This window comes from Lagenorhynchus albirostris, chromosome 6 (genome assembly GCF_949774975.1).
Source record: "Lagenorhynchus albirostris chromosome 6, mLagAlb1.1, whole genome shotgun sequence".
NCBI classification, from domain to species: Eukaryota; Metazoa; Chordata; class Mammalia; order Artiodactyla; family Delphinidae; genus Lagenorhynchus; species Lagenorhynchus albirostris.
Window position 1 is genome coordinate 7574805 of NC_083100.1, and position 21422 is coordinate 7596226.

Consider the following 21422-nt stretch of genomic DNA (forward strand, 5'->3'; position numbering starts at 1 on the left):
GATGGGTGAGGGCCCAGAACTGGGACACAGACAGGGAACCAGGCACCACGGTCACTCTGGTCACTCCCTCACATCAGATCCGCAGGCAAAGGCTGGCCTCTGAGGTTGCTGGCAGGCAAGGCCAGGAGAAGCCGGGTCTTTTTCAGGCTCTGGGTTGACTGGGCTCCTTTCCTTGGACCTCCGGGGCTGGGTTGGCCTTAGAGGTGGATGGCTTCCAGAGGCTGAGGGCAGGGAACGGCAGCTTCGTCGGGCCTGTATGTGGTGTCAAGCCCAGTGGCCAGAGACACACGCCCCCCCTCTCCATGGGGGGTGCTTTACAGTGCTTGGTGCGGGACAGACATCGGTGACTGGGGGCAGGGTAACGGCCGCCAGACCCAGACGGACCTGACGGTCCCATTCCTGGCAGAGCTGTGAGGTCTCAGAAAACAAGTCGGTTGCGACCAGCTGAGACGATCTTGTTCTTGGGAAACAGACTGAATCTGCCCAGTGACCGAGCCCCTGAACGATGGTCTATCACTGTTCCCAGGCCGGGCTGCGGCCCACCGCTGGACCCATTAGCACCCACAGCTCCCGCCGACCTGACAGTCCACGGGGGCGGCTGCTTCCCAAGATGCTCAGCCCCACAGGGGCTGGAGCACGGCCTCGGAGAGCTGCGGCTGGCTGCCAGGAGCAAGCCCACCGTCTGCCTCCCAGGCGGCCGGCCTGTCCTCTAGCTGCAGACACAGCCTCACGGCCTCAATTCCCCCTCTCCCGACCGGTTGCGACAGGGAGATTTCTCTGCCCGGGGCCCGCAAGCCACAGTGGGGGCTAAGGACCGGCCCCTGCGCAGGCTGCTCCGGGAGACCAACGTTCTCTTTCCCCTCCAGGGTCCCCACCTGACCATGAGTTGCTGACCAGGCCCCATTCCCTTGCCCGAGCTGGTCTGGTGTGTGGGGTCCGGGCCCTGGAGTCTTGGGACGTGCCCTGGCGTGGCTCCCCACCTGCCGCCAGGAAACAGAGCCCCAGAGGCCATGCAGGGGGGCAGGGGGGCAGCAGAGCAGCGGGGCTTGAAATGTCTCCTCTAACTGAGCCCACAGGCAAGTCTGGGCAGGAGGCAGCAGGCCAAGCTCAGGAGCCCAGGGACTTCCTGTGCTGGGTGTTGCCGGGGGGCACCCTCCCCAAACCTCCCCTAAGGTTCTCCGAGCCCGCGGAGGCATGGGTGCTCCAAGGAGAAGGCGGAGGATGGAGGACTGGCCCTTCCTTACCTGCATGGGCCGGGAGCACATGTTGGTGAGCACCTCCTTCCGGGCCAGTGAGTACTTGTCATCTCCAAATGTCTCCATCAGACTTTTCTGGAAGGAACCCATGTGATACGCAGTCAGGCTTGGGGAGAGGCTCTGGGGCCCCATCACCCACTGATCATCTGGCACTGGGGAGGAAAGGTCAGCCGAGGGGCCCAGCCCTGTTCAGATGGCCATGGGTGGGGTGCAGGGGGGCCGGCAGCCCCCAGACTGTGTCCCACACTGGGTCTGCCTCGAGGGTCCTGGCTTGAGGTCAGTCCTTCCATGTCCAGCTGGCTGGCCTGGGTGGGCTGGTTTACCCCAGGCCTGGAGCACAGATGGGGACAGTCTCCCTCCCGTGTGGTGCGAGCCGAGGCCATGGATTCCTGAGCCCCATGCTGCTCAGTTCCAGGTGGGCAGCATCTGATACCCCTTCCCGTGAAAAACAGCCTCTGGCTTCCAATAATCCCAGCCGCTACGGAAGCCTCTGGGTCCGAGCCCGGCCCATCCCTGGCCACAGCTGAGCCCTGAGGGGACCCCCTCGGTCTCCCGGGCTCCCTCCCAGGCCCTGTGAGTTGCAGGCTTTGTCCCCAGGCCCTCCCCTCTCCCTTGGGGTGGGGGCGGGGATCTGGCTAAAGGGTAACGGACCCTGGTGGGATGCAGAGGCTGCTGAGCCCGGCTCCCAGGCCTTCTTCCTCCTTCCCTAAGCAGGGCCTCCCCGGCCCCTGTGCTCCCAGCACTCACATTGAGGGCCCCGGCAGAGCTGAAGTCCATGGGCAGCCCCATCTGGTCACAGAATTCCACCAGGTCGTTGAGCATCTTGGTCTGGGGTGGGGGGTGCCGCCGTAGCAGGGCTCGCTCGGGGAAGGCGCAGTGGATCTTGCGGGCCACAGCCATGTTGGCCAAGAGCATGAACTCTTCCACGAGCCTGCAGTGGGGAGGGACCGCGGGGGTCGTTCTTTCCTGCTTCTCTGCTGGCTGGCTCTCTTGCACCCTTGTGTCAGCTTCAAGCTGCCCCCCACCCCGGGCATCCAATCTACTTTGTTCCTGCAAGTTGCTTCCCCCTCATTCCTCGGCTCATGCCCCTCACGGCACTAACCAGTCTGTACTCTTCCCTGCTGATGTGTTAGCTCGTGCGCTGGGTCTCCTACTAGATGGGGATCCTGGACAGCAGGGATGGTGCCTGTCTTATTCCCCCCTGTAGCCCTGGTGCTTGGGACCTCACCTGACCCAGAGAAGGTGCTCAGTAAAGATCTCTGCTGAATGACTAAGCTTCCCAGAACACTGGGGGCCACGTCCAGCTGTAAGAAAACGCTATGCCCGGGCAGGCCATGAGAAGCCAGAGGACTCTGCACGGGGGCGTATAGAGGCAGGCGCGCAGACCCAGGGCCCCCCGTTCCCAGGAGTACGTGGCTTCTTTTCCCCCCTGGAAAGATGAGTGTCTCTGAGGATGAACAGGAGAGTCACAGAGGGCAAGAGGAAAGCCGTGCGTTTTGGGACAAGACAAAGGCGTTGCTGCGGTGTTCAAACCACAGAGCCATCCTTCTAGGAGTCAACCCTCCAGGCCTGCTTCGCCCGAGTGTGATTAGGGTCCACGAGTGTGGATGGATGTGGCTCCAAAGCAGGCCAAGAGTCACTGACGGGGGAGGGCAGAGGTGCGCCAAAGCGCAGGAGCCAGGCAGAGGGGGACGCCGCATCACCGCGCTGAGCTCAGCACACCCTCAGCCCCCCGATCTGGGGCAGGAAGCCCACGTGCTGCTGTCCCGCCCAGGGCGCCCGCAGAGGACAAGTGGATCGGGCACGTGTACGAGAGCTGAAGCCTCCAGGAAGGGGCGTGGGTGTGGGCTGGTGCCCTACGTGGGGAAAGCCTCCTCCCTTGGGGAGACTCTTGGGGCCTTGCCCAGCTTAGGGGAGCCTCTTCCCAGCCTTGAACCTGAAGCTCTAGGTTGTATGTCAAGCCCATGCTTCTCCCACAGAGGCAGGAGAGGTCAGGGAGGAAGCTCTGGCAGGCCTGGCAGCAGCTGGGGGCCCAAAATGAACGTCCCCTTCTGGAGGTGTGGGCAGTGCTTGGGGTTAGCCTCGTGCCCTCCCCAAGCTCTTGGGAAGGAACAGCCAGGGGGGACAAGAGCGTGAGTGGGCAGAGCCCCGCCTTCCCCAGGCTACGCCTCTACGCTGAGGGGTGGCTCTGGTCTGCCAGGCTGTCGCCCAGAGCACATCTGTCTCCCTGCAAAGCCCACCTTGTGAGGAAGAAGGGCTGTGGAATGCCCCAGGGCAGGCACCACCAGGACCTGGCCTGGACCTCGGGAGGAGGCCCACGCATGGCCTGCACTCCTAGCTCCTCCTGTGTGGGCACCGTGGTGGGCCGACCCCCAGCCTACCACCCACCATGGGGAAGGGCTTGGGTGAAGGACTGCAAGGGTCAGGTCTCAGTGGCCCTTCCGCCATGCAGGAGGCCTGTGTGTAGAATGAGTTTCTTCATTCCCCGCTGGGTTGCAGCAACAGTCTTTTAAGCGGCCATCCTGCCTCCCACCCCAAAACCTGTCCTTGAGCATATCACTTCCTGCTAAAACCCCTCGAGTTCATGCGCTGGAACTCGACCACCAAACCTCCTGAGCGAGGCCTACATCCTAGCTCCAGCATGTTCCTGCTGTAGAACCCTGCACAAGTTACCGACCTTCTCTGTTCTATTTTCTTGAACGTAGAACAGGGATAATAATAGCACGTGCTTCACAGAGTGGTTGTGCAAACCAACAGGAGTAAAACATGTTTCAAGGGCAGACCCTGTGCCTGGCGTGACGTCAGCCTCAAGACACAGGAGGTGCTGGGAATTCCCTGGCGGTCCAGTGGTTAGGACTCCGCACTTTCACTGCCGATGGCTTCGGTTCAATCCCTCGTCCTTGGGGAGCTAAGATCCTGCAAGCCGCGTGGATCCTGCAAGCCGCGTGGTGCCCTGTGATTTCCATCCCTGCCATTTGTCACCCTCCTTTGACCTTTCCATGTCTTCCCTGAAGGGCATCTCCATCCCTCGCGGGCACTTACTGCCTGATTAGATACCTGGCAACAAGGGTCAGCCTGTCTAGGGCCACCTGTGTCACAGTCTAGCACCATTTGACTCTTCACATTTGGTTTTCATATTTAGATCCTGTCAACTCGAGAGGAGTCTCAAGTCCTGCTAGATTGATGTCTGACTTGATGTCTGCCTGCTGTTGGTCAGACCCTGCGGAACATCATCACGTAAACGCTTCAGATGCACAATTCAGCCATTCATTTGTTGCCTACTCAGCACACGTGACTGTGCCGGCCGGTTCCAGACTTGTCTCCCCATGCAGTCCCAGTATCACTGTGGGCCGGGGGCACACAGGCTGCTCCTTGGAGCCCTGCGGTCTAGTTCAGCTTCAGGCTTGGGCGAGGAGGGAGCACCTGTAACCTTGGGGCTGACCCTGGGCTGCGTTTTGCAAGCGTGGCCAGCAGGGGACAGCATGGCCCCATAGGAGGGCTGTGTGAGCTCAGGCTAGGGCAGGGCAAGCAGCAGCGCAGGGCTGGAGGGGCGGGGGCTCCAGCCTGTGCCCCGCCCTCTCTAACCTCACCCCCACCCCTTGGGTCAAAGGAACTGAATGTTCAGGGAGCCTCCTAATGAGCGGTGCTCTAGCTCCTATTTCCCGCAGGGGCTCTCCCGCCTCAGGATCTCATAAAAGGCGGAGAACCCAGGGAAGGGACAGCAGGGTGGAACTGATACCCGAAGCCCCAGGCAGTGATAACAGTCCTCCGTCAAGCTGCTTCTCCAGAGACCCCCAGTACGGTCCCACGAGTCACCTGAGGCTGGTGAGAGAAAAACAAGTGCGCTCCTGTTACCTTGAAAGTCTTGCGAAGCTTTGGTCGCAGGGGCTGACCTTGGACAGGCCCCTTCGTACCTCTGGGGGCTCCACATCCGTGAGTGTCTCAGCCCGCCCCTCAGGACAGGGGGCCGGAGTTAAGAGGTCAGCCTCCCTCCAAGACAGTTCAGAGATACAGCCCATGCCTCCCAGAAAAACATCAGTGTCACCTAACAGGGAGGTGGCACAGCAGTGAGCCCGATCCCTCGGTGCTGCCACAGCTCATTAGTGTCCCAGGATAGCTGCAGGGACCGTCTCCCCACAACCTGTCCGCAAAGTCCTTCTTACACTCCCAGGTGGGGGGCGGGGCGGGGAGGAAGTGCAAGCTTGTGGGCGGGAGAAAGCAGAGCAGCGCCTGGAGCCCGAGCCCATCCAGCCCTGGGGTGCCTGGGAGGGTGCAGCAACGATGGCGCAGGTCCCCCCACGCAGCGTGGCAACAGGAAGGCCAAGGGAAAGGCAAGCGATCAGCAGCCAGATTGCAATGAGTTCAGGATTCACCGTCAGAAACGGGGCCGGGCATCCGGAAGGGGAGCCGGGCTGGCCAGTACTGGGGCGGGGGTAGGTGGGTGTCGCTGCTCTCATCTGGGCCAGCAAAGGGGCCCGCTCCTACGGGGCTCCACAGGTCCTCCTCACGGGTCAGTTCCCGGACGGGCCAGCAGGGGGCGCCCAGCATCTTCCTGCCGCAGGACCTGGGACGTGGCAGGAGCAGCTTAGAACCCAGCAACTTCTGGGCAGGAAGGAGCCTTACTTTATAAACTGCAGCCCTGCGGCCCAAGGTCCAGGGGTCTCTGGGCTCCCATTCAGTGTGTTTTTCCTTGGCCAAAGCCAGCTCTGGGGCTGAAGGCTTTGCTCAGTCAGGGAGAGTGAACAGTGCTCTGAGGGAAGGCAGGCTGATTAGAAGAGGCGCTCCCACAGCTGACCGGTCAGCAAGCACCCCTTCACCCTGATCTCCTCCTGCCTCTGAGGGGCAGAGCTGCATGCCCAGGCCCGCAGCCAGAGCTCAGAGATGCTCCAAGCTGTCCTGGGTGTTAGGATGTCCTCTGAGAGCAAAGTGCACATACCGACTGGGGTGTGAAACCCAAGCCGGGATGGAGCCCTGCACACTGCCCTGGCCTCAGACTTGCTCCCTGGTCTGGGTACCTGCCCTGATCATAACCCAGCCCCCGCCCCAGCGCGGCACAGGCATGAGCTCACTCCCCTCTGCAGGGGAGGGGGGCAGGCGCTGGATCTCAGCAACTGCCTGACAACTGCTCTAAATAGGGCTCAGGAATGGCCACCAGCCAGGATCACCTTCCAGAACCGCAAGCCAAATCCTCAGAGCCGGGGCCTTGGTCTCAGGCCTGGCATCTGCTGAGCATCTGGAGCTCAGTGCCACCAGGGGCCCCATGACCCTGGAGGGCTGGGCCGGCTCTGCTGTGACAGACAGATGAAGGTCTAGCCAGGGGGCCGTGCCAGGATGCAAGCTCGGCAGCACTAACTCCGCAGCACCCCACCTACCTGTGCTCTGGGCCTCCAGGTGCTGGAGGGAAGGCTTCTCATCCCAGGGAGGAGGTGAGCAAGCCTAGAGGCCTCAGAGTCCCTCACCTGCTACGGCAGATGGCAGGTAAAGACCACAGGCAAGCTACACACAAGTACACACGCTCCTCACGCAGCAGAGATGCCTTGTGTAGAATGGTATATGCCAGACTGTGTTGATGTTACTTACTTAACAAAAAAGTATAGATATATATGAAATGCTAGGGCCTTAATGCATGTGATTTTTTATTACAGGACATCCCTTTGCCTTTAAGATGCTAACATGCATCAGGATTTGGTGAGAAGGAGCTACCGGGATGCGGCGCTTACTGCTCACTGATGGTTGAAACTGTTTGTGTCACATCTTAAAGGATGATGTTTGGGAAAGGCCGCTCTACCTGACAGGGGTGAGGCAGTGGCTAAAAGAGAAATGGGCTAAAATGTCTGCCTCTTCGGAGGAAGGCTGCCCACCCTTGTCCCTGAAGAAACTGGGTGTGTCTGTGGCCACAGGAGGCCCTCTGGTTGGGCGGCTGGGCGTGTCCTATGGTGAGGCGCATGCTCCTCACCTGTCCTGACTCCCCTCCTTCCCTGATGCAAGTGCACAGCCCGGGCAACTGGAGAGGAGGAGGTTAGTGGCTACCAGCTCAGCAGCTCGCCTTGAGTCCCAGCTCTACCACTCGTTAGCTGTGTGATTTCAGGTAAATTTCTTAACCTCTCTGAATCTCAATTTATTTACCTGAAAAAAATGGGCATACGATAGACAAGTGCCGGGTCTTAAATAAATATTACATTATTATTACGCATACTGCGCAAGTGACTGGCCCGGGTGCCCCGACCCTAGGGTTTGGGCTGAATACAGCAAGGTCCTAGACGCTTCCCGCCATAATGCCACCACCTCGGTCCAGGCCTCCATCTCTTAGCAACTGGCGTCCCTATTTCTAGCCACTCCCTGCTGTTTCAGTCTTCACACCCAGAGAGATGCTTTCTCTCTCAAAGGCAAATCTGGATGGTCAGGCCCCTCTCCTGCCTGAAGCCCTTCAGGGGCGTCCACTGTCCTCAGCACAGTTCCACCTCCCGGTAAAAAGAGGTTTTCCAGGCCACCTCTTGTCATGTGCTCGGGTCACCTCTCCTAACCCTCACACTCCAGTCATATTGAATTCTTTTAAAAAATATATTTATTTATTTATTATTTATTTGGCTGCATAGGGCCTTAGCTGCAGCCCACAGGATCTTTTTCATTGCGGCCTGCGGGCTTCTCTCTAGTTGTGGCGTGTGGGCTCCTGAGCGCGCAGGTTTAGTTGCCCCACGGCATATGGGATCTTAGTTCCCCGACCAGGAATCAAACCTTCGTCCCCTGCATTGGAAGGCGGATTCTTAACCACTGGACCACCAGGGAAGTCCCCATATTGAATTCTTGGGGCTCTTTCTTGCTTCTGTCCATTTGCACTGCTGTTCCCTTAGCCTGGAATCCTACACCATTCTCCCCCCATCTCTTTTTCTCAGATGTCCCTTCCTCTGGGGAGGCAGCATGAGGGGCCCACCTGGCTCCTATGTGCCTCCTGGGCGTCCCGTTCCTATCCCATCACAGCACTTAGCCCACACTGCTGTGATCATCCCTTTGATCGTAGGCTGTATCTCCCTTCCCCACCCAGTGCCGCCTACCCTGGGCCCAGTGCGAGGCCTGGCACAGTGTAGACGCTCAGTAAATCTGTGCACGATGAAGGACTCCCAGGATGGTGCACACTCAGAAGTTGAAAGGGCTGGGTCCCTGCCCCAAGGCCCCTTTTCTGCGTGGGCACACAGCCCTCACACATATACTTCGGACCCCTAACACTTGCTGCTAGAGGTTGTTGAAAACATAAAGCTCTGACTAAGAAGCTGACATCATTCCCAAGCACTGAGAAGGAAGCTACAGCCTTCCCCTGTTCTTTGCCCATCCTCCGAGTCTACAGAGCACCTGTCCCCACTCACAGCAAGCTGGTGGCATTTGTCATTTTACCCAGCCCCCCTCCAGCCATTCGTTGGTTTGTTCACTTACTCAGCCTGAAACCTTTTCGGAGCTGCTGCTGTGGGTGGGTGCAGGGAGAGAGGGAAGAGATAAGCACCTGCGACAGAGGGCAGGCGACAGCCTAGGTGTGGCCCATTAAATCCTCCTGCAGCCTGGGAGGTGCTTCCACCCCTTTCTAACGTGTGGGGAAGCTTAAGGTGCAGAAAGGAAAGGTGATCAGGCCCAAGTCCAGCACCTCGTAACCAGCAGCTGGGTTCGCCACCAGTTTGTGTGACCTCGACACCCTGCTGCCTCTGCCGTGTCCCGGGCCCTGCTGCCACCAGGAAGCCTTGGCCTGCCCTCCAGGAGCCCCCAGCCTCGTGGGGGGGGGATACACCCACAAATCTAAGACCAATTTCAGGAGACGGCCAAGAGGAGGGAAACACTTCACATGAAAGGGATAAAAGAGCAAAGGTGTGGACGAGGGAAAAACATGCATCAGCCACATTCGGAAAATTAGTAATCAAGCGAAGAGGGAGGAGGGCTACGAGGTGAGGGCGGGACGGGCCTCCGGGGCCTGGGGAGCCAGACTCCAGGATGTGGGCTGCGCGGGGGAGCTGGGGGAGGCTGCTGAATGAGGGCGGCCGTGAAAGGGAAGCACACGGTGGCAGTGGGGCACAGGGACCAGAGGCCCTGCGCAGTCGGGGGGTAGCTGACGAATCTGAGGGCTTGCAGGCCGCAGCCAGAGGCAGCAAGAAAGGCCAGGGCAGGCCCGAGTTCGGAGCTGCACGCCAAGGTGAGGCTCTGGGAGCAGAGGGGAGGGACCTCAGAGGGTGACGAGGTGGCCCAGAAGCCCACATGGCCTAAGAGGGAGCCAGCTCCAGCTGGGCAGCTGTGCCCCGTGCAGACCCTGAGCTGAGGAGGGGGCCTTGGAGAGGCCACTGGACTCGGCAAGGAGGAGCCTGTGGCCACAGCCCTGAGGGTGGGGAAGTTGGTTCCGAAGACCAAGGATTCAAGGGTGAGGGAGGCGGTCCAGTGGGGACTCCTCTCAATACGTTTGTTGGTGAAAGAAGTAATAGTTTGAAGAGAGGGTGAGAAGGGCCTCTGTACTGTTTTCTGATTGCTGTTTTAAGTTTCCAAACGGTCTGACTATGTTTTCAGAGGCAAAGGAGCTAATGGGAAAGAACCTGGGGGTCAGTACCAGACCAACCAACCGTCCGGCAGGAAGTGGCTACCCAGGGAAGAGGCTATGTATCCTCGCAGCTGTGAGCTCCCAGCAGGGGAGGCTGGCCCAAGAGGTTTGGGTGGAGAGGAGGAGGCTTGTCTGGGCCTCCCTCTGCTGAAGAAGGACCCCAGGGGAGACCGCGTGTGACGAGCACGCAGGTAACCGCGGAGCATCACCCGAGGCCCTGTCCCTAAAACTGTCTTCTCAAGTCCACTGGGCACAGGAGAGAAGAGAAGGGCCCATACCCGTCAGGTCAAGAGAGGCCCCTTGAATACAGCCTAGGGACAGGGCAGCCTCCGTGGGCCGACCCACAGTCGGGGCAGGCACAGTCCAGACTGAGGTCAGCGCTGGGCTGGCCAAGCCAAGCGGGCTACGCTGCGCTCCCACAGAACTCCCAGAGACGACGGGGGAGGCTGGCACTGGCAGCGGGGTCTCGGCCCAGCGTGGTGCCGACGGGCAGGGCCCCGGCCCTCGGCCTCTCCGCTCCTCTGCACCTACACTCTCAACCCTGCCTGGCCAGAGTGGCTCAGCCTCCAAGGATGTTCCGTCTCCAGATCCATTTCACCAGGCTAACCAGACGAGAAACTCACTCAGCCTTTCCATACCCAGAACACTCAGAACGTGGCTTTGGAAGAGACTGGGGAGCCAGGCAGCCAGGGCAGAGTGGCACGGCTGCTGCCCAAACCTGAAAATGCATCCATTTTCAAAGATCAAAACCAACTGAGAGACTTAGAACAGCCTCTTCTGCCCTCAGCCACCAGGGCACTGCTCACAACTCTGCGGGAACCTCCTGCAAATGGAATTAGACCGCTTACAGAGATTGTTCAATTAGCTCTCGGTGAAAACTGCTAACTTGGAAATTTGATAAGAATTGCTCCCAGCCAGTTTCAAATTCATTTCTTCTGAAGACTAAATCTTCCCCACTTGGGCACATCCTCACTGTGGGCCAGGAGCCCTTGGGCTTCGCATTGGCTGTGAAGGCAGCCGCTAGGCCTCTCACAAGGGCTGTGCGCCTGGGCGTGGCCCCTTCTCTGCAGCTGAGCAGCCGGCGGGAGCGGAGGCACTGGCCACCCTCAAGGGGCCCTCCGCTGCTCTCCCCACAGCCCCTAATTGAGTGTAGTGTGGTGGAAAATGCAAGGGCCCAGGAGCCGGTGAGATGGGAAGTCAGCGGCCGGATGAGCGCTAAAGTGGAAGCTGCTGGGGATGGGAAGGGAGCGCAGCGCAGCTCTCTCCCAGGCCAGGGTGGAGCTGGTAGCCCGAGCCGGAAAGGGGCGGCCTGGAGGGAGGGAGCCGCAGGCAGTCTCCCGGGTGGGTGGGTAGGTTGGGGGAGCACCAAAGGAAATGCAGCAGACTGACGGAAGGGCGCCCATCCACAGCCGGCGGGCACCCCGCTGCAGGCCCGAGTGGAGGGTGCTCCGGCCGCCGCTCGGGCCTCACGCTGACCCCTCTCCTCCTGGGCTCACTGCAACCTGCTGAGCGTTTTGGACATTCCCATGAAACCACAGGGAAATGAATGGGGCCGAGTTCACAGGCGTGGAAAACCCCAGAGGAGAAGGCCTCTGGAGCCAGACATAACAGGACCTGCGGGTGAAGCCGGAGCCAGGTTTCCTCTTCTGGGAGGCTGAATCCACTCCAGGGCCTTTCTATAGGTTCAGCGGGCGGGGCCCAGCTGCAGCGAGGAGGCACGTTTCAGCCGCTTGTTTTTCTACCTCAAAGGACGTCTCCAGAGGCTCCAGTTCAGAGCGGCCCTCGGGCCCTGCCAAAGGGAGGCCCAGTAGCTGCGGTAGGGAGGGGGGAGGGGACTGCCGGGAGCCGGGCTGACAGGCAGAAAGCCCTTTGTCAGCGTCAAGAAGCTAGAGAAGCCTCGCTCCCTTCCCAAGATTCAGGGCTCTGCTCTCCGAGGCGCCGGGCAGACCTGCGCTTGTGGCAGAAAACTCCCCCTAAGCAGAACCAGGTCGCAGTTTGTGCCGTGTGCCCTTGAAGAGCTGGGTAATTAGTGCTTGCTAGCTCCACCACAGTGTTGACACACATGCCTTTCTCCACCTCTAGCTGCTGTCCAACTGGAGTTAGAACCGCTGACCAGAGGAGGTACGGCCAAGACGCGCAGAAGCCCCGGCACCTCTGGGAGCCGCTGTGGTGCCCTCAGTGGCTCATCTGCCCTAGGTGGACTCCCTGGCTGGCGTCCCCTTCAGGCCCCAGCCCCAAAGCGGGGGCCGGTTCGGCAGCCCTGGATAGTGGACAGAGACCGGGCAAGCGCAGTGGGGGCCGGCACGGTGGGTCACCACTGACGTTGGGAGAGAGCAATTGTGATTTAGAAACTAGGCTTTAGGTACGAGAATATTCGAGAGATAAGGGTGTTGTGGAACGCACAGGTTCTCTCTCTCTCTCTCTCCATCCCTCTCTCTCTCTCTCTCTCTCTCACACACACACACACACACACACACACTACAAAAGGCAGCTAGATGAGAGAGGACGAGACGCGTGTCCTTGGGAACTCAAGCTCCTTTGCTTTTGCACCTTAGAGCATGTTTCGCTCACCTCCAAGACAGTCTTGGCCTCACTGCCGCTGGGGAGCAGCTCTCCTTGGGCAGGGCCGCCACCCCAGCTGTACGACCACTAAAGGCTGCAGGGAAATAGGAACCACTGCTGGTCTCAGGCTGGGCACGTGATTTCATCAAATCCTCACAAAACCTTGCACGGCAAGGGGCGTGTCAGGCCTAATCTGCCACAGGGAAACCGAGTGTCTGAAAGGCCAAGGATGGTGACCATGTAGATTACAGAGCCAGTGTGTGGCAGGGCCGTGGTCTGGAGACTGGGCTTTCTGACTCTGAAGTCTGTCCTCTACCCCTAACTTGTGATGAGAGGGGCTGCCAGGCCTACCTGGTGCAAGTGGAGGAAAGGGTAATGTGTCCAGGAGAAAAGCGGTTTCTGGAATGGGTAGAATGGGAATCCGAGTTCTTTAGGTCAGTAGTGGCCCCTCTGCCGTAAAGAGGGAATCTGCGTTTCCACGTTCTCCCCCCACCATGCCCCGGCACAGCAACTCCACCTCCAGCAAGCCCTGCAGGATTCTGCATTTCTGTGGGAGGCCCAGAGTTCCACTGGGGGTGGGGGTGGGGGGGCTGTCCAGGGCACACGTGCAATCGGGGCCTGCAGCACTAGGGGGGCCCCGGGGAGGCTGCAGCAATGAGCAGGAGGGGTGGGGCCCCAGCCCCGACACACTGACCTCCTGCGGGCACCTGCGCCGACGCCACCGGGAAGAGATGGGCCAAGTGGAAGGCGCAGGCAGGACGCACACTGGCAGGGGGACCTGGCTGTGAAACCACCCTAGGAAACTGCCTGGGCAGACTGGGCAAGTGCTTCCGGTCACTACAAAGGCCCCTGTGGGGCTCCTCGTAACCCTGACACGCCCTTTTTGGCTTTGTGGAAAAGGTCCAAGAGTGGGCTACAGTTCTAGCCACACACGTGGGTGGGATTGGCTTCCTTGAAGACAACATGTCTTGTAAAATCTTTTGGGAGATGTCAGTCCTTCCTTCTCCCCCTGGACCCAAGGCAGACCTGCCGGTCGTCGCTGAAGACGAGTCTTCAGTGCTCGAGGCCCTGGGACTGGGCTGTGGGTCCCAGCGAGGGTTTTCCGACTCTCCATGCTCCGCAGCCCTCTGCTCTGTTCGGCCCAGACAGAGACCAAGAACTGCACTGTCAAATACTTTCTTGATTACGCCCCCCAGCTCCCAGCTGACACAAATCCTACTCTCTCACGCTGCAGCCGTGTTCTGGCTTCTGCTTACCTGGGTCTCCACTCACCTGCACCTGCGATGCCTTTACTGTCCCAGGCTGCCCTCCAGCCCCACCCCCGACCCTTTATGGGCCACCAATCCCACCTGTCCCCCACCAACCTGGCTCTGGCTGGCTCAGCTAGCTCCATTTACCTTGATTCCCAGGGCCTGGAACAGTATCTGGCATTCAGTAGGCACTCCTAAGTATGTTTTTTATCTGCAATGTTTTGCTTGGTTCATGCAAGACCAATTCCTAACATTTCCATGGTGCTTTACGTTGTCTGCACGTATGGTAGCCATGTGACCCTCATTACAACTGCGGGAGAGGGAGAGAGAGAGGATCCTGCCACCTCCATTGCACAGAGGAGGAAATGGGCCTGGGGGTGCAGCCCCTGTCCACCTCGCTGTGGAGTGGGGAGCTGGCCCGAGCCTGGCCCGGGTGAGCAGATGCCTTTGGGGGTCTCAGGTGCTTGGCCACTGTTGGCCCTTCTGAGTCTCACAACAAGTCTTAGACCCCTCACTGTTCATACGAGCAAAGGGAGGCTCCGAGAGGTCATGCGACTCCCCTAAGCTTACAGAGCGAGGACACCGGGGCCCCATCCACTGCTCTTCCTCAGGTGATCCTGTGCCGCCTGCCTTAAGCTTTCTAAGGATTGGACGGCAGGGTCTCCTTCGCAGCGCCCAACCAAGGGCTCTGCTGACAGCGGGGGGTCAACACAGGGCCTGCCCTGAGGCCACGCTGGCACCTGGGGGACGGGCGCCCGCGGTGGTCTGCTGTGTCACTGCCGCCCTTCCTTCCTGACTGTCAAGGGCACCTCCCGCCCTCAGCAAGGGCTGCAGCAGCAGAGGAGCCGAGGTCACTCATCTCGACCTAGCTTGCCACCTGCCCAGCAACCTCAGAGGGACAGCGCCTTTCCCCAAGGCTCCCTGCCCCCACGTCTGCGGCTGGCCGTACTGGGCCTGCAAACACGCAAGCCCACCTCCGGGCCTGGCCGGGCTGGGACATTCTGTAACCCTGGAGGTCTTATGTTTAGCCCTCGGTTTACCTCTGCCTGTCTCCGGCTCGGCGGACAAGAGGACAGGAATAGGACTTATCCCTACACCGCCAGCTCCCCATGTGAACGCTTCCTCCCATCTGCCTTTGGGGCTCTGGCCTCCTTCTGTGTCTCGGTGTTGCCCCTGGGATGAGCACAGGGGCTGAGCACATTTGCTTTTACTGCTCTAGTTCTCCTGTCGCCGGATAAAGACTTGAAGGTTCTGCCTCTTTCATCTGTGGACCTCTTTCTGGCGAACGCCACTCAGTGGGTCAGAAGGGCGGGAGAGTCGTCCTCGGGGCCATGGCCATCTCGACCCTTAGACATCTTGGTCTGGAAGCCTGCCCTAGGAGCTGTCGAGACCTCGGCAAGCCTCACACAAGACTCTCTAGTCTGCCCCAAGAGGGTGTTTCCTCACTGAACTCTGAGCTGGGTAAAGAATTCTGGTCCTTTTTGTTTCCCCTGGTGAGTTCCACACTGTTAGAACTGCCCAGCCCCGACAGTGTAAAGGGCCCTCAGAGGGGCTGGGCTAAGGGTGGGTTGGCTTCTTGCATCAAAGGCTGCAGCTCCCTCGGCCCCTGCACGTCTCACTGACCTGCTGCTGGCCTCAGCCCAGCTCCCCCCGCAGCCATGAGGAAACTGGCATCTCTCTTTGGGCTTCCTCTTGGGTGACGTGCACCCACACTTCCTAGGACCCCCCTGGGGCTTCCAGGCTGCTCCCTCCACCTGCCACCCCTAGCCTGCCTCCACTCAGTCACAGCTGAGTTTTCAAGGCGCAGTTCAGGCATCACCCTTCTTGGCCCATGGTCCTCTGGGCTGATTCTAGCCCCAGAACTCATTGTTGGATTGCAACCGTCTCTTTTGAGGCCAGTTTTCCTGTCTGGGGACCAGGCCTTGTCCACCTCTGTGTCCCAGGGCCAGGGGCACGTGTAGGTGCTGTTCAACCTGGGTTAGACAGGCCAAGAGCTGCAATGTCAAATGCCTGTTTGGGGAATGAACGAGGCACTTCAGAGACATGATTTGCTTGGTGCTACACAGAAAAGAGGGAAAGAGGACTGTTCTGGGGGGTGGAAGCAGAGACCCCCAGGAGAAGGGTCTAGGAGTGGGGTTCCTGCAGCTTCCCTTCAGCTGTTCCCCGCTGGAAGGCAGGCATGTGAACTCAAGAGACAGAACCTAAGTCAGCTTCTGCCAGCCTGATGGGACCTGCTGATTTGCTCTAACGAAATTCTTCCCTACCTGTAGACAGTCATCACTTAGATCCAACACAGGGTGACAGTATGGCTGGGGCTCATGTGTTGGTCACCTGATAAATGAATACTCTTGTCCAGAGCAGCCCACCTCATTCTAAATATGAAAAGTAGCAGATTTAAAAAAAAAAAAATCTTCTCCTGGGCTGTTTCCATTGAACTAGCGCTTGTCTTATCACCCACTGGGATGCGGTATGTTGAGTCTGGCAGAGCTCTTCGTTAGTTATGTGACTCTTAAAATATTGACCCACAGTTTTATGAACCAGGTTCAGAGTGGTTTAAATGGATTTGTTCCCATCCAGAGCCTCTGGGCTTCCCCAGCATCGTCATGTCCCTGCCTAGACACACACACAGCCAACCTCCAGGGCGCACCGGCTCTCCCTCCGGTGAGAGGGCGAGCACACTGGGAGGGGTTGCAGGGGCGAGCACACTGGCAAGGGGGGCGAGCACACTGGGAGGGGTGGCAGGGGCGAGCACACTGGGAGGGGTGGCAGGGGCGAGCACACTGGGAGGGGTGGCAGGGGAGAGCACACTGGGAGGGGTGGCAGGGGCGAGCACACTGGGAGGGGTGGCAGGGGCGAGCAAGGAGACTGCTGGTTTTCATCCCCACCTCTACCCCTGCATCTCTGGACTGATGGAAGCTCTCATATACAGGCTGTGTGAAGACTTCAGCCCTTTCCAGGTGCCACCCTCAACTCCACCTTAGATCCAAGGCCAGAACAACCTGGATTAGGCTGGGTTGATGGTAAGTCAGACGGCAAGGCCAGTGGATGTCAAAGCCTGGATGGAGCCCACGGTTCTACTTTCCTGAGCTGCCGCTCTGCAGGCCAAGTCCATCGTTTAGGGCAGCCTGGGATGCCCAGGGAACCCTGCTTTTCCAGGACCTAGAGATGCTCTAAAACAGTTCTCTAGGCGCCTGGGAAGCTGACCAGATTTCTGCGTCAGCAATGGCCTCTGGGAGCCTCGTCATAGGTGGCTCAGGCCAGGCCTGGGCAGCCATCATGACTGGGAGGACCAGCCCGTTCCACCCAGGCTTCCCTCAGGGTGAGAACTGCTCTCCCTGGCAGAGGCCTCAGCCCAGCTGTCCCCACCTGGGAGGAGGCCCTGCCCAGTGCCCTGCAGGGCCCTGTGTGGTCACCTGGCTGTGGCCGTCCTCTCATAGCCACTGTGGAGAGAGAGAGACCGTGCTCCCTGGCTAGAGGTGTCTATGCCAGTCCATTTCCCAGCAAATCTTTGTGAAGTTCAAGCCCAGTTCCTCACAGGTCACATTTGGGTGTTGCAGAATTACTGCCATCTGGTCATTCTGCAACAACACAAACACTTGGCTGCTGGTTTCACCTCACAGGCAGAGCACAGCTCAGGGCGGTGTCCACTGCCAACTGCATGCAGAGACTGGGCGCACACCTCCACCATGGCCTTCGTCACCACCTGTGAATGTTACCTTACACACCTGTCTTCCTCTGTGGGCTGTGCGCTTCGGGGCGGGGGGGTAGGATCTTTCTCATTGCCCAGTAGCTGGCACTAGCAGGTGTCCAACAGTTTGCTAGACAAGCAGAGGAAAGGTGTCTAGATCTGGGCTAGGAAACAACGGGCAAATGCATCCCCTGCCCACGAGGCACGTGGGCAGACGTCCTCAGGGCCCTTCCTTCCACACTGAGGAATTTCCGAGGGGTCACTTTCTAAGTTTGGCAGTGGGAAATGATCCATCTGGCAAGTAACGCAACTCTGAATATATAAGGGCTTCCTGAAGATTCCTGTGGTTCCCCGGCATGAGCTCAGCTTTATCAGGGCTCGGACCAGCACTGGCCTCAGGCCTCTATGGAGAGCTGGTCTGGCCTGGATGGGAAGGGCGCGCAGGAGGGCAGGCTTCTCCCTGTGGATGGGCAGCAGCAACCTCTTGTGCTCTTGCTTGTTGAAGTCAAGAGGGAAGGTGGGGGGGGGGGGTGTCCACCATACACGGCCTGTGTAACCTGGACGGCTAACCTCCCTAACCTCCACTTCCCACCCCTCAGGGGGAGGATTAAATGAGACACATTACGTAAAGCTCTCATCTCAGGGCCCGGCATGTTGTTAAGCATTCCGTAAGTATTAGTAATTATTATTACAAAAACCTTAAGGTGACAAGAGTCTGGTGTCATTAGAATACTGAAGGATGCTAGAACACACAGCGAATGCAGCCAGCGCCCTGGAGACATTCACTCAGCACTTGCTGGGCATCTGCAGCATTCCAGATATTGTGCTAGGGGCTGGGACACAGATACTGTCCCAGCCCTTGGGCCTAGGGAGTCAGGAGATAAACACATACTCACTCCCCTACCGCCCCATGAGAATTTTCTTAGTCACACACTGGCTCTTTGCTTCGGCATTTATTTACTGAGTTCCCACAGCAATGTTCTCAGCACTTTGGGCGACGGATCCCTCAGAGGATCTGAGGAAAGCGGTTTTCCACGCATTCCTTCACACACTCGACCCACAAAACCTCCCCCATTCTATTGCAAGGAGTTCATGGGTCATGAAGCCTAAGGTGGAGCCTGCCTCACAGGACACACAGCAAAGTACTGGCGTTTCTGAGGAGGCGAACGGTCGCACAGGCCGCGTAAGAGTTAGGTCTGATGAGCCTGACAGCTGGAGAACACACCAGGAGAAAGCCGCGAGGCGTGAAGGCTTCCTTCAGCTTCGACAGCGGAACACTGAAGATCTGACTGTTTCCTGGAATATTTACGACACAGAAGATGGCGACCAGCTAACTGGTCTTTCATCTGCACTGAGGACTAATTAATGAGAGGAAACAGACTGAGATGAAACCAGAGGGCTGTTAGCACTAAGGAAGAATTTCCCAACATGACAGACGCACTAAACAATTCAGTTCAAGTTGATTTAAAAAGTACACCACCATCTCACTTATCTAAAACTCAACCACATGCTCAATCTTGAGTCTGATACATGGGGCAAAACCAGGAAACAACCAACAGACCAGGCCTTGGGGGCCAACACAGGTGCCGGAGCCAGGAGTCGAGTGTGACTCTCAGGGAAGTCCCGCCTGCGCTCCCCGCTCAGACCCTTTCCTCTTCTCGATGGACAGTTCTGACTACTAGACTCGGCTTCCTGGCCGACGCCACACCCCCATGGTGCCTCGTGCTCACAGCCAGGCTGAGAGGGTGCTCCTGGTGTCTCCTGGACAGCAGTAGAGAAGTGACAACGGGCCCTGACTGTAAAGGTGGACACAAAGACAGCTGGGGCAGGGCCTCAGTAAAGTCGAGTGAAAGCACACGGCACCGTGGGAGTATTTAGAGCAGAGGCAAGGCCGCAGAGCGCAGTAGAGCCTAAGGAAAATGCTTTTGTATCACCATATAAACATTGTGAATAATCCTAAATTATTTAAAAGTGCTGCATGATGTCCAGCGGACACCATTAAAGCAAAAAATACGTCCATAAATTAAAACAAGAGCCATTCCTTCTGTGAAGTTCCAGAGAGCTCACACACGAAGGTGTTTAGAGAAGATCACAGCTGGCCCACCACTGAGGGAGACACCATCGAGAGGACACCCAAGACAGGAATGCTGCCCAGAGAGCGCAGTGCTGCTGGCTTGGTGGGCCCTGCTTCTGAGCGCTCCCCACAGCCCTTCAGTTCCAGGGTGATGGCAGCGAGGTCCTCATCGACGCCAGGAAACGAGCCACGTCCTCTGCCACACCGGCCCACTCCTGGGCTTGGAAGGCAGACACCGTGTCTCACTCATCCTCAACCTTGGAGCCTGGCCCAGCAGCCCCTGGCACGTCCTTGGGTCGTGGGGTCATGTGGGGCTGGCGGGGGCAGCTTGCAGTCAGTGCGTGCTGTGTGCTCTGCATCTCAGCTAGGCTTTGCTGGGGTGGGTTTTCAGAGCAGCTGCGTAAGTTGGCCACTTGCTTTTTGCTTGACTCAACGGGCATGAGCTGGGCACCTGCTCTGGTCACTCTGTGAGGTCTCTGCCCACCTGAGTGCCCACCTTTGGAGAAGTGTGCTCAGAAGGGAGAGTAATCGTGTTCAATTCCTCTTCAATAAATAAAGTGATTTATATCTAAGTGATTTCCATCCACTGATGGCCTTTGTCATCAAGCACAGCAACCCCCTCAGGCTCTGGAGGCTTCCTGCCCAAGCACCAAGAGAAAGCCACAATGCCCCAGAGAGCTGGGGAGTGGCAGTGAAGACAGATCAGAACCACTTCCCCACAGAGAGCACAGCCAAAAGCGAGAGAGCCAAGCACGTTCTGGCCACCCGCCAGGCAGCTGCAGGAGGTGCCAGCCATGGGCACCTTTCTTCAGGCTTAGAGCCAACACGCAATCCTGTGGCCCATTTCCTGCATGGGCGAACCTCCCTCAGAGTATCTCAGGCCTCTGTGGCCTGGGCCTGGGCTCTGACTTCCAGCCACCCAAGGGAGGGTGCTTATGGCAGAGGCATTTGCTACTTTAAGTATCTGAACATGCCCTAGAGGCTGGTGCAGCCCACCGGCAGGCAGCACTTGCCAGGAACTGAGTGGACCTGCTCATCAAATGGGACTGGCCTGAATACCACCAGCTTCTAGCACTCCTCAAGGTCTTGGAAAGGGACAGCCCTCCTTGGGTTTAAAAACTAAACAGCTGAGCCATCAACTTAGAAAGGTTAGCCTTAGGGGCCAAAGAGCAGTCTTCCCACTGGGATGGGAATCGGTGGATGGACAAATACCCAGAGTGGCAGAAAAGACATAGGTCGTGCCAGGGAATTCTGACAAAGGTATATACATGGCAGAGAGAGAGAGGTACAGAGAAAACAAAAATGCTAATTTTCCCCATCCTCTCTCACTGGTCAAATCATGTCACCATATGCTCAAAGAGAATTTGGAAAAAAACAACTGAAGGATCCCAAGTCACACTGGATTGCTGCAGCCCTAGGAGGTTCCTAGAATGGACACGATTGCAGTCCATCGCAAAAAGATGAGTAAAGGGAACGGCAAAGCTACACAAAGGAAATTTAACAAGAAGGAAAAAATGCTGTTTGCTTAATGTAGCCCTGTGTTAAACCAACCAAGGGAACTCTCTTTTATAAGGTCTTTGAGAGTTGCAAAGTATTTAGTTTCGAGAGTTCCTGGTGGCCTAGAATTGTCTGTCTTGGGTCATCCTTGGGTAGTTGTTTGGGCTGCAGGAAGGGACACTCTCACATCGTGGCTCGGGCCCCGGAAGCCCCTGCCAGCCCCGGGCCTGTTTGGGTCTCTACCCTCCTTGTACTCTTCCTTGCTCTCTCCAAACCTCAGCAGAGAAAGATTCTGTGTGTCTGCATAGGGTTCATAATCCTCTAATTGGGACAGCTTGAGGGCTTAAAAACACACAGTCCCACCCAACAACCCAAGCAGCCTGACCAGAAGGAAAGCCCTCAATCCTCACTGCCCACCTCCTTGGCATCAGAGAAAAGCCCAAATGGCAGTAGAGGCCAGGGAAGGCCTAGCCTGGTGGGGGGCTCAGCCCGGTGGCTCAGCCAGGTGGCTGAGGAGAGCTGCAGG

At 58.2% G+C, this 21422-nt stretch overlaps 1 protein-coding gene across 8 annotated transcripts in view; it reads right to left on the reverse strand.

Moving 5' to 3' along the window:
- DIS3L2 (DIS3 like 3'-5' exoribonuclease 2) overlaps window positions 1–21422 on the reverse strand; it is a 375493-nt gene that overhangs the window by 4890 nt on the left and 349181 nt on the right. For 7 of the 8 annotated variants that reach the window (XM_060151851.1, XM_060151847.1, XM_060151849.1 and 4 more), the window contains exons 15-16: window positions 2004–2187; window positions 1245–1331 (exon numbers count right to left, since the gene is read on the reverse strand). In XM_060151851.1, the coding sequence (XP_060007834.1) occupies window positions 1245–1331; window positions 2004–2187 (271 nt within the window). Of the gene's footprint in view, window positions 1–1244; window positions 1332–2003; window positions 2188–17103; window positions 17216–21422 lie in introns of those variants that run through there. The other variant, XM_060151853.1, reaches the window with a different exon arrangement.